The 13189-nt window shown below is 43.8% G+C and overlaps 1 protein-coding gene across 1 annotated transcript in view; it reads right to left on the minus strand.

Annotated features, from left to right (window-relative positions):
- Nucleotides 1-10261, minus strand: part of LOC307079679 (fibulin-2-like) — a 27167-nt gene extending 16906 nt beyond the window's left edge. The window contains exons 1-3 of the mRNA XM_079742148.1: nucleotides 10126-10261; nucleotides 7312-8781; nucleotides 4-118 (exon numbers count right to left, since the gene is read on the minus strand). Coding sequence (XP_079598274.1) covers nucleotides 4-118; nucleotides 7312-8689 — 1493 coding nt within the window. The 5' untranslated portion in view covers nucleotides 8690-8781; nucleotides 10126-10261. The remainder of the gene's footprint in view (nucleotides 1-3; nucleotides 119-7311; nucleotides 8782-10125) is intronic.
- Between the last annotated feature and the right edge of the window lie 2928 nt (nucleotides 10262-13189).

The following is a 13189-nucleotide window of genomic DNA, read 5'->3' on the forward strand; positions in this document are numbered from 1 at the left end:
TACCGACAGATGGAGTGCCTTTCCTCTCTGGGGAGTTCCATGGCGAGGCAGTGACCATTAGCTGTGGCCCATTCCTCCCCCGTTTCACAGCACACCCTCACCAGCTCCGCGGCCGACACTGTATCCAAAACGCAAACAAAAACACCCAAATGAGACCAATCCATCTGAGCACACTCACCGTCTCCGGAGAATTCAACGTTGACCCAGAAATTTGTCTTGATTAACGCACACTTAACAAAACAGTGTACAATCGGATTGCTGGGTAATGCTGTAGAGCAGGAAGAACAGCCTGAGATATGAAAGGAGTTGACGGAGATGGATGACAGCATCTTTGACAACGGCTGACTCTATCTTAGCCTTGATGAGGCGTATACTCTCCTCTTTGAAAACACTTTTACAGAATTTAATTAGCCCCACTTCACAAAAGACAAGACTCTGTTGTATTTTTAATTGAGATGATTGGGAGGGGGAGAAGGAGTTAAAAGTTGATTTATTTGAAGTAACCAAATAGCTATTTTGAAGTAACAATTTCGTTATTTTGCAGTTGTTTTGTATCCAAAGCGACCTAAACTGAATTTAGATGCAGGTCATTAAGAAGCAGATAGGGCTTAGACAGCTTGCTCAAGGGCGTCTAGAGGTAGACTGCAGTCAATAGGGTTTAACTCAGAAGCTTTTCTAGCAAATGAGAAAGAGAATCTGTATCACTTTTTTCCTAAGCCAACCCAGGAACGAACAGTAGAAAACCGAAGAGGAGAAAACTATGTTGAGAAATATGCTGGGGACCTCACAGGGTACAGTCACAGGTCACTGCATTCCACTACATTGATTTGTGGCTCTTGACCTAGAGAAAACTCAGGCAACAAATCTCATGGAATTTGCTGTCTCTCCAGTCACAATGTATTATAAATGTAAGGCAAGGGTCAAGACTCATAATTGACTCTTGACTGTAAAGTAAAACTAACCACGCGAGAGTTCTTTTCTATTCTGTTCTGGCTTTATTAACTCTTTTATTAACTATGAAGGTGACTCAAAGTTATGATCGTAAATGACTAGAGTCCCACATACATTATAAAAAGATGTCATTAACCATGTTGGGGCGTTTTTCTGTTAAAAGCTTTTTAGAATATATACAATACAGTGTGTTGAAGAACATAATTTGTTTGCAATACAGCCAAACTTGTTTGTTGTGGTTCTTAACTCACTTGAAGTCGGCAATCAAAGGCATAATTAGAGATGAAATAAGGAGAGGGCTGGATGATGATGGATGGAAATTGAAGAAGGAAAATCCATCTCTTTAAAAGGTCACCACAAAAACTTAAAGGAAGATGCAGAGTCTTTGAGGTCACCGAGGACCTTAAACTTTAAAACCACCTGTGCTTAACATGTCTTTACCATGCCATGTCCTTTGTGTGTAACTCCGTCGAGCACTGCCCTCTCTCTCTCTCTCTCTCTCTCTCGCTCTCCCCCCCCCCCCTCTCTCTCTCTCTCGCTCTCTCTCGCTCTCCCCCCCCTCTCTCTCTCTCTCTCTCTCTCTCCCTCTCTCTCCCCCCCCTCTCTCTCTCTCTCTCTCTCGCTCTCCCCCCCCTCTCTCTCTCGCTCTCCCCCCCTCTCTCTCTCTCTCCCTCTCTCTCTCGCTCTCTCCCCCCCCCCCCCCCCTCTCTCTCTCTCTCTCTCATACCTTTCCAGGGACTCTCCAAGGAAGTTCCTACAGATTGCAAGCCCTGACTGCCGCACAATACATAATTTATAGGTGCAGGAATGGCTTGAGAACATTTGAAAGCTCAAAAGGCGCAATGACGCTTTGATGCGTAGAAATCTGTCTCAGTCAGGCAGTTTAACAAGTCTCTTTGAACCCTTGGATGAGTACGTCAGTGTTATCATAAGACACATAACACAATTATTCATCCTCCTTCGTTTGCGCCCCTATTCATTTTCTCCAGGTGGATTCGGCGCTCCCTCATTGTGTGACACTCGTTAATTTGCCCCATGTGTGGATCCAGATGGCAGCATGAGGACGAGGTCAGTAACGCGATCCAACAGAGATGAGGTGGGGGGGGGGGGGGGGGGGGGGGGGGATATAAATGGATTCTCGGAAGGGAGTTGAAACGTTTAGAATTTAAAAAACGTTATATTACATGAATTATCAAGGTCCTCAAGACATTAATAAAGGACTTCCGAACTGATAAATCTGCCGAGCACATCCGACCCCGTGTCATGTGGTTGGCAGGCCTCATAATTTAGCCAGATCAACACACTTGCTCTTCAGAGAAGTGTAATAATTAGCCGAGCTGATCCATCATGGTGTGTGAAAGGGTGTGGGGGTATAAAAGTTAACTTGCCCCCCCCCCTCTCTCTCTCTCCCTCCCTCCCTCCCTCCCCCTCTCCCTCTCTCTCTCCCTCTCCCTCTTTCTCTCTCTCTCTCTCTCTCTCTCTCTCTCTCTCTCTCTCTCTCTCTCTCTCTCTCTCTCTCTCTCTCTCTCTCTCTCTCTCTCTTGGTCTGTTATTACACCCGCCCGTCCCACTAACATTATCACCAGACACGTTGCTCAGGTGCACATCCGAAATAAAAGCGAGTGACATCACCTCGCTTGAACATAAGACGCTAGGCAAACACGAAAAAAACGCGGGGGGCAGCTCTCGACTTGTCAGCGGTGGTTCTGGAAGTGCACACACAGGTGGGCCAAAGCAGAGGCCACCTAGCAGACAGAGAAACAAATAAAACACCTTTGTGTCAACACCAAAAACGTGTGGATGTTTGTATGTGTGTGTGTTTGTGTTTCTTTGTGTGTTTCTGTTTGTGTAAGTCTGTTTCTGTTTCTTTGTGTGTGTGTGTGTGTGTGTGTGTGTGTGTGTGTGTGTGTGTGTGTGTGTGTGCGTGTTTGTGTGTTTCTGTTTTTGTGTTTGTGTGTGTGTGTGTTTTATGTGTGTGTGTGTGTTTCTGTGTGTGTTTCTGTGTGTGTGTGTGTGTGTGTGTGTCTGTGTGTGCGTGTGTGTGTGTGTGTATTTGTATGTGTGTCTGTGTGTGTTTGAAAGAAAAATAAGCCGTAGTTAATGAGCTCATCACACGATCCAGCAGCAGGTCCCTGTATTCCATTTTTTTCTCTCAATATCATTGACTCTTAGTTAGGAGTTAGGAGTGGGACTAAAACCAGCAGAAACAACAACAAAGAAAAGACTACCTCAGAATGACATGATTAAGAAACCCTTTAATAAGAAAATGTAACGTGGGTTTGTGTGTGTGTGTGTTTGTGTGTGCGTATTCTCTAGAAATGATGTTAACATGTGTGTCAGCTCGCTCAACACACATTCCACTGTTTTCCCACCATACAACATACATCAAACACGTACCACAGTCATCTCTGTGTTACCTAAATCACATTACCAATCCCCCCCCCCCCACCCCCCCCCCCCCCATGTCAACAACACGGCTCACATGTTCAGCAGCTGGCTGTGACATCACAGGGAGGGCGGCTCTCGTCCCTATGACTTAATTTGGCTAGCACAACTGACCAGGCTTTCAGAGAACACGGCTTTGCAGTCTGACGTTGTTCTGTTAGACCAACCTGCCCAAGATGCACTGGGAGCAGATGGGCTATGAGGTCCATCTGGCTAAACTAAATCGGTGGAGGTTGTGGTAAGGTTAATAGCACTTGTTGGAGCAGAGGCTGGACTCGTTGATGGTTCCTCGCAGTACCCTCCAGCCCTGAAATGAGATTTCTTTCTGTGGTTAAATAACCAGGCAATGGAAGAAAGTATAACACGCAAGCAGATTGCAGTCGATGATCGCTGGTCTGTCATGCCCTCACACAGCCAGGCCATATTCACTGTGTTTTCTGAGAGGCGTCTTCACTCCTTATTTTGCAGCAAAATGGAAGAGCTTCAGCCAGTTGGATCCCTATTGGTCCATTTCCAAATAAACAACTAACAAGTGTTACCGCTACCATCACCATTGACATTAGAATGCCAAAACCCAAAGCAGCATAAATATTATTCAATTTATTTAGCCATTGTAGGAATGACAAAAACGCCACTTCCCGATTTCTTCATCATCACTCCATGGGGATGGCTGATTGGCCAAGCTGCCAGTGTTGACTCTTTTGCTGCATAGGCAATAAAACAGGAAATTGTCTGCAGTGATGAATCTGTTCACTGACAGATCTTAGAGTTGGAAGGAAAAAAAATTAGGGCTGGGTTTGAAAAATCGATCTTCTGATTTAAATCAATCTCCATTTGTGTGGTTTGATATTGTTTCCTATAATCAAGAGATCAATCTTTTTCTTTATGGACACAACAGGGAAAAAAGACAGAAAAGCAGCTACAGGGTAAACTCAGTAGCAGCCTGTGGGCTGCCCCAGAGATTGAACTTTTAATATACGCATTTCCTCGTGGATGCTTGAAGCTTGAACCCCGTTAGTCTCCTGTGGCTGGCCTTTGCTTCTTCAATTTGCAATATAGTGTGGAGGACTGCTGTAGTGCAGTCATGTTAAAAATAAAAAGTTAATTAATGTAAATGCCTTGGGGTCAATTCTTAATGTTTATTTCAACAACATTTGCATTGTAATATCGCTAACAACCTCGATATTGAACTGAATCTGATTCGAATTGGCACCTTGTGAATAGGAATCCAATCAATTCAGGAAATCAGTGGCGATACCAAGCACTACAAAAGTATAATCAAACCCAATAGAACGAAATCGCCTGTTCATAAGTTGCAGTTGCAAAAACATGATGATAGGTGAAAGGGGTCGATTTCAATAAAAGAGAGCAAGAGAACCAAATGGCTACACTGCTATTCATCACTGCTACACATTTTCATTTAGATGGTGTTAATGAGTGGTTTCATGCCTCTGGGTAATTCTAAGTATAAGTGACATGTGTGATTTGGTTGGTGGTGTACAATCAGAGCATGTCGTGCATGGGAAATATGCCTGTGACCTGCAAGGCTCTGCAGATCAACCAGAGTGAGAAACCTCTTTCAAAACCGACCTTCACATACACATTGCGTTTCCAATAAACACCAACATGGCAAGCTCTGGAATTAGCACTCCTCTTCATTCTCAGGAAAAGTACACATCTCTTCTTCCCACTCACCACTTGCATGTTGTAACAGTGCTGATGAAAAAAGAAAAAAGGTTCCCACCTCTACAAACTTCTCCATTTCACATTTCGACTCATACTTTCCGATGAATTCTGAATCAGAGCCATGCATTAATTTCGCCCTTCGGCACATCTCTCTTCATTTCCCCATGTGCATTATTTGTTTCAAGACATAATGGGAGCTCTCGGGCGGGATAGGTTGAATGGCTTGTGCGAGTTTGACGTGCTTGTTTTTCGAGGATGTACCTCAGCCATGGGTTCTGGGACAGGAAAGCCAGCGACCTCGCGGGACAGTCTGGTCCTCACGCTGGCTCACGAGGGACCGGCCGGGTAGTGTCTGGCAATCAAGCCACAACAGAGCTCTCATTCATCACATGGGTATTATGCTGCTCCCAGGTAGCCCCCCAGAGAAATACTACACCGCGGCCCGGGCCGCCCATGAGCGAGGCCTAAAGACCCCCCTCCCCCTGTTGAGCACACACACACAGCCTCTGTTGCGGCGAACGCAAGAAAGTCAAACAAGGGCGGACTATTCGCTGGGGGGGGAAAGACCAAAAGAATTAAACATTTACCACGAGCTGTGATTCAACAGAAAGTGAGCCCGTTTGTTTTCAGACGGTTATAATTGCTTCTTTGCGATGCGTGCATTCTCCTTTCCTTATTTTAAAGCTGCCTCTGGCATGCATCCCTAATTCAATTGATAATAGCCATTAGTCAAGCATCCTCTGCCCCTATACTCTTCCTGCCGTCATTTTAAACATGTCACTGGAAATCCTGGAAGTGTTCTCCCTCTAGCCAAGCAACCTTGACCTATGGACCCTAACAACGTCACGTCGCCCAGGGACATGGAGAATAGCCAGACCGGCCTCCAAACACTGGATATACACTGGGAGAAAATGAAATAAACAAATCCTTCCACTGAGTCAAAACAAAGAGATCTAATATATAGCTGAATTCTAAGGTATTACCCTAATGTGTTGCTGCATGAATTCACATTCCCAGATTAACCTGACCTTGGCCTAATACATTGTTCTTAGTCCAAAAATTGCCCTAAAGATTCAAATCAGTAATACCATTTGAAAACATTCAAATGTTATGTTATTGAACGTATCTGACAGACTGTATAGGTCTTCCCATAGTAGCTTATCATTACATACTCTGCATTCCTATGGAGGCCCGGTGCTGAAAGGAGAGAACAATTCTGACAGGTCTCAACAAAATTCATTGAGTAGTAAAAGAGGTACTAGTGATATGGGGTGGACACATCCATAGATTACAGCATGCTGCACAACCTGCTATTAGCACACATGTTAAACATCAATGTATAAATGATGGATCTGCTTGAGTTTCAGGTTTGTTTACCGCTTTAACAAACCGTATTGACCCTTCGAACAGCATAGCAAGGCACTCGTGGCAAGGGGGAATTACGACGACAAACACTTCGTAGGTTACTCCATGTTAAATACACAACTTGTACAACAAATATCCGTAGATCGTATTTGAAACTTTACTGGACCCAAAGTCACAGAAAATCTCTACCTGAACTTGAAAAAACATGAAAAATGTTGTGTCCATAGTTTTCAATAAGGTTTAATCTGTGTGTCATCTCCCTTTTCATCTGTGCAACCTTCTCATTCTCTGCATTCCATCTCAGGAGTCCTCAATAGAAGGTTTTGTGCACTGAGGGGAATAGATTTTGATCGGTAAATATGAAGGGTGCAAACACAGTGCATGAACATGGACTGCCATCAGCATGAGGGTGGAAGGCAACATGGTCGCTCCTCATTGGACTAAAAGGTCTATATCATCTCCATAAAAGGCACAGAGTGTACGTATCTTTGTGTTTCCTGAGCCCTTCTGAGAAAGGTAGATAGATGCTATCGAGGGAACTTACACTCTCCATGAGCCAGTGCTTTTACTGGACGGATGCCAGTTTGAGCACAGGGATCATGAATCATGAACCCTGTCCAAACACAGGATGTCAGTGAATAAGAGGAAGATGTTTTCTGATAAAGTGCCTTTGTCGTCACATAAATGTCACACATGACAAATCATCACATAGTAAGCCGAGATTATCCATTTGGGTTCAGACATTTTGTAAACAATTATATGATGGAGTTTATCAAGTGAAAGGCAGATGGTAATAAAAAAGTAATAAAGAGTCTTATGCTGCTCATTGCAAAAGGTGAAATGAGGAATAAACGGCCTGCTTACCGTCTGTTTCTCCCTCTGCAGTCTGAGAATGGTAATTGAGGAGCGTCTGGGCCTGTCTCCTTGGCTTGTCTCCCTCCTCCCTCCTCCTGACCGGTGCCCTTCTGGTGGGACTCCACTGGACCGTCGGATATGGCCGCTGCTCCTCCTCAATGGCCTCCATTGGTCCCTCACTGCCTTGAGCATGTGAAGAAACATGGCGGCTAGAGTTGTCGCTCTGTCTGTGCCTGTGATGGCCGCCGTGTCTGCCTTCTTTATCAGGAGCGGCAGAGAACGCCGGCGTGTCCTTTGACGTGTTCGGCGCCACCCTTTCCCGGTCTCCATCCTGACGCCTAGCGGTCTTCCCAGGGGCTTCCTGTTGCGGCGTGGGACTCTCTGTGGTCCCGCTCTGCGTAGGGGGGGCCATGCCCGCAGAGGTTATCGTTTCTCTGCGAGCTCCCGCGGTATGCTGTTCAGTGTACTGTCGCAGCAGCTGATGGCGAGCATTGATCTTATAGTTCCTCTCCTGGTCCGGACTTCCCGGTGTCTCTATGGCCTCCTCTCTCCTCCTGTCATCACGGGAGGTGGAGGAAACGAAGCTGGCTTCCGGGTGTGCTGGGGGGGATGGCAGGGGGGATGCGGTAGATTTGAGGATTTGGTCCCGTTCCAGCGGCAGGGAAGATGTGGGTTCTGCCAAGGTATAGTCATACTCGTCTGTGCCAAAAGTGGGCGGGTTCTGCTTATACAGAGGCAGAGTGTCGCCACGCGGCAGCTTTGAAAAGGGCTCCCGAGGCCGGGTCTGTGTGTTGTCTGGCAGGTGACTGACACCTCGTAAAGGCTTATTGTTCTCCGTTGGAGGGGTCAGCATTGTTTTTTCACTACCCTGCGGATTACATCCATGAACGGGTGAACACACCAGGTGGCCTCCATCATTAGGGCAGTAGCACATTTGGCACGGGTCCATATGGAAACTGTGGCCGGCCTTGTACTTGTCGTTGCCATGGACACACCCGATCCTCTCACATTGCGGACATCCGTCTGCAGGCTGTCTTATATCAATGCAGTTAGAGGGAAGGTCTGGGCATGGGATGAATTGACAGCTGATCCTCCCTCCTCCGCGGGGACAGGAGCACTCGGTGCTCCCAAAGTCCACAAAGTAGGACTCTCCCTGGGGAACTTTCCCCTTGCGGAAGCCTGCGTGGACACAGTCATAGTACTGGTACCCCTCACAGGTGCATCCCTTATGAACGCATGTGGCGCAGCACGCACCCACCTCCAGCACTTCCTCAATGCAATTCTGCAGAGCGGGACAGTCCACGCTGGTACAGTCCTTTTGGCTCAGGGATACGTCCAGGTATAATATCACGTAAGATAAACACAATGCCACTCTCTGAATGTCCATTTTTTCACAGGAACCTTTTAAAAAACAGTTCAAGGCCACCTTTTAACAGAACAGAAGTCCTCCGTTACGTTATCCGATGTATAACTGCACTCCTGTGTAAGTGAAAGGAAGCATACACATTGTCATTCAACCTGCAACAACTGTTTTCAACAAACTTCCAGTGAATTCAAGCCATGGTTTATAATTAAAAGCACATGGAATTTTGGGCAGCATGGAAATCAATATAAACATGATTCAATATTTAGAGTGCAGAACAAATGTAGAAAAAGGCCCACGGGTGTGTCCGTTTCTCCTGGTTTCCCCACTACATAGAACACACTGTGTGGAGGATCTGTTGCAGATCGGAGATCATGTAGTGTCACCCCAGTCGATGAGTCCACTTGGAATAAATCTCGTTGTAGGCAGATGACAAGACATTTTAGGCAGTTGTAGTTGAGGTTTAACCAATGTTTATTTGAACAATGAGGTCCTAGAGACCGAAAGGAGCAACAAAAGCATACAACATAATCTGAACCGTCTGATCTGTGACTTCAGATGTATGTAATGGATAGACAAGGTGTTTTCTGTTTCTCTTTCCTCTGCTCTCTGGCCAGCGTTTATCGCTGATCACAAGACGTAATGTCACTGCATGCCTAGTGTGAAGCCACTAAGTCATCCAAATATTTCAGCACACAATTCCCTTATATCATTATTACAAGTGTAGTGCAGAGCATCTCTACATGCATTAGCATTATTACTTTTCAGCAGCTGTTGCGTTTCCCTGTCAAATGCCGGTGCAGATATTGGACTGTGAACGATGTTGACATTGTACACATATCTTTTTCACTAGACATCTTCTAAGCTCTTGTTTACCTCAGTGTGTGGCAAAACCTGTGTCAACGTGTCTACAAATACTCCAACTCCAACTGCTCATCTATACAAAGCACTTTTTTCAGCAAAATATAAAAAAAATAAACTTGAGACAGTTCATTTTCAGCATTAGGTATTATATAATAAACCATGGTATATCATATGGCTGCATGCTTCCCTGATATGAGATATAATATTGTTTAACGTTGATTTCATACAATTGCTGCATATCAAAAACAGACATGGCTGAAACTTTTAGTGAAGAGGGCAAAAACAATATAAAGGCATGTGTGACTATAACAAAATAAAGCTGAATAAAGTTTAATAACGTTTAAATGTAATAACGGTCTAGTACTCATATCAGTAGCCTATATTTACCATAAGAGTAAACCTATAACGAACCACACATTAAATCGGAACGGCATCATTTATTTGTGACCAGATGTCGGGTCTACTTTTGCAAATGCTGGCCTCATCGCATATTTTTTATGGTCTCGGCAAAAGGATGTTCAATAAAATAAAAACACCAAGATTAAATTATCTGTGTGACAATTAAGTTCACTTTTACAACGATCTTGATTGCTCACCTTTGGTTCCCGACTGATATTGACGTTGGTCAATCAATGCGCGGCGATTCAAACTTTGAAGCCCAATGTTTCACACTAGTGCGGCGCGGTGAGCAGCAGGGTTGAGTGGAGTGGAGTTGACTGCAGTGGAGCTGAGTGCAGCTCAAGAGTACATTAGTGCTACCGCGACCGCTGCTCAGTGGGGGGGGGGGGGGGGGCGGGACAACCCTTTCCCTTTGAATTAACCTCGTTCCCATGCGTTCTCATCCAACAACGGAACGCCTGGGACGTGGATGCTCCAAATGAGCGTTATTTGCGAGAGAGAAAGTGGGCGGGACTTTCAGTAACGAGAGAGAGAGAGAGAGAGAGAGAGAGAGAGAGAGAGAGAGAGAGAGAGAGAGAGAGAGAGAGAGAGAGAGAGAGAGAGAGAGAGAGATTCTGATAGAGGCATATCCGTTACATGTTTTTGGAATATTGTTTTTGTCAACTTTTGTTGTTACTGTGGTTTTTCTAGTAGTTATTCTTGTCATGTTATTAATATTCTTGCTCTTTAGACTGTTACAAGCTGATATGAACTAAGAGACCGGAAATTGTGTGGTGGCAAACCAGGATAACTATATAATTGATGCTCCTCCCTGAGCCTGTCGTTTGTTCAGGATCCAGGAGAGCATAATATTGACCAGAATATTAAACCACCCGCTGTGATATCAAGTGTGGGGAACATTAAAGGTTTTAAAACAATCATAATATTCGTAAGGCTTAAGCATTACGAATATTATGCATGTTTTAAAATGACCGTAAAATATTTACAGCGACATCATGTTATGCCTTGGGGGCATTTTTTATAGATCTTATAACTTTTTATATATTTTATTTATATAGGATCTGAGGTTAATCAAATCAATTCAGTGAGTCTGAAAACCACAAGCACACGATGTGTTGTTACAACATGTGGTCACGGGGTCAAACGGAGAAGGAATGAAAAGAGAAACCATTTTATAAATGAATAGACTGCAGACAGCATTGGGTGCGATTGGTTAACAAAGCTTACAATATTTTAATAATAACGAACGACAGATTTTGTATTATGTTTTATTAAAGAAGAACCTTTGAAAGAATAATATTCAATATTTGATTGGTTGACTTAACTAAACTAAACGGACCAAATGTATCAGCGTCTTTTCACAGCCCTATGAAGATGTTGCAGTCATAGTTAAACATGCTGTCTGTTCTTTCTTTGTTTATTATGCTTTTTGTAAAGCTTCTGTTATCGTATTAATATTATTATTATATGATAAATAATACAGTACAGGCCAATTCCGAGGTTGTTCCCCCTCTTGACTGCAGTCAACAACTCTCTCTAATGTGTGCTCTACTGGAATACGAAACTTAATTTTTGATTGAAGTAAATCTGACCTGATCTGATCACCTGTAGAGTGCTGTTTTGTCATTCCAGCATACTAAAACCACATCCTAGGAAGTCCCTCTTCTGTCTTTAAACCTCTGGTCTTGAGTAAGAATATAGTACTCTTAAAATCGTCTTGTATTTATTTTTGTTTGTTCTATATATTCATGCTAAGAAAGTTAGAAATGCTTAGTAATATTTGGAGTTGAGATACAATTTGAGTGTAATTTGTATGAAATCCTTCAGTTGAGTTGAATGCAAAGTTGAATGCAAAAGAAGGGGGAGGGCGTTTTTGTTAGTTCTTTAGTTTCAAAATGTGCTTTTATGCTCTTTCCTGCTCTCACTCCCTACAACTCTGGAATCGTATCTACAGCACCTTTAAATATTGAAACGCCTGCCTGAATCAGAAGAAAAAAACACAAAATGAAGGACATGGCCATAACCTCTGACAGTGCAAAGCAGCTTGTAGTTTTCCATTGACCAGTTGTCCACGCGTCTGCATCCACCACTCTGTTAATGGTAAAGCGTTACAGAGGCCTTGCAGCATGGATTTTCCTGGCCCACGGTGGAATGTGATATCAATCTGACCAGTGATGTAAAGCTAACTGGGCTGTTTTCCAGTAATCGGGACATATGAGCTAAATGGCCCTAAAGCTAGGTGTAATCCCCAGATTGGTGGCATGCTGCTGCTTTGTCACGGTGGCCAACAGACTGACAGACCGATGGGGGTAGGTCGCTGTGAGTCATGATGGTGGGAATAATGTAGAGTTGACTATAATTAGCTGCACAGTGAAATCAAATTAAAAACACCAGAGAAAATTATTAAATTAGACTATTTTTTTTCCCTCTTTTCCAACAAGGTTGAACATTTGATACATGTAACATAACTGACAGAACAGCTGGGCACATGTCTAACAATTCCAATGGACTGAGGTGGACATCTTGAAAAGCAAGGACCACCCAATGTGAAAGGCTTGTTCTGCATAGGGTTGTGAAAATTGAAATAAGCAATAAAATATGAATTGATGCTGCTCAGAAACTGGTTCCACAAAATATAAATAAATTGCAGAATTCTTACACAAACTTTAGATTCTCAACTCAGTAGAAGTCAGGACCGCTTTCTTCATCTCCAGTGGTTTGTTCTGTGTTCTGGCCAAGCACCTTCACAGCAGTAATGGCCGTCGGACCAGAGTAACGTAACCTGACACACACTAATTGGCGGAACATAATTGCGTCCAACTCGGTTGTAATTCCTCATTCATGCATGTTTGAAGGATAACTTCTGCCAAAAGTATTTTCCCATGCCCTCTGACTGCGTCTTAATAATCCACCTTACGACTGTGATTAGTTTGAACTTTTCCGATTTTTCCACCGTCTTGATGGCCGAATGTCAGATTTTATCCTCTACACAAAATAAAATGAAATTGTCTCATTATCTTGAGTTTAGATGGAAGCCATGCAGAATACCAAACATATAATGAAGTCACTGGCAGTGCTTTAGATACTAAGCTAATGGCAGTGACTTCATTGTCTGCAAGGCTCTGTAAGCTTAAATTATTACTATCTGTGCCTTGCCCCTGTCCTCACCGCCTTTGTTTATTTGAATAGGTGGACAGACATCCTCAACTGATTGCTGGAACGGTGCTACTTGCAAGATAAGATGCAAATTATACTATTTAT

Source organism: Pollachius pollachius (assembly GCF_949987615.1).
Source record: "Pollachius pollachius genome assembly, chromosome: 8".
NCBI classification, from domain to species: domain Eukaryota; kingdom Metazoa; phylum Chordata; class Actinopteri; order Gadiformes; family Gadidae; genus Pollachius; species Pollachius pollachius.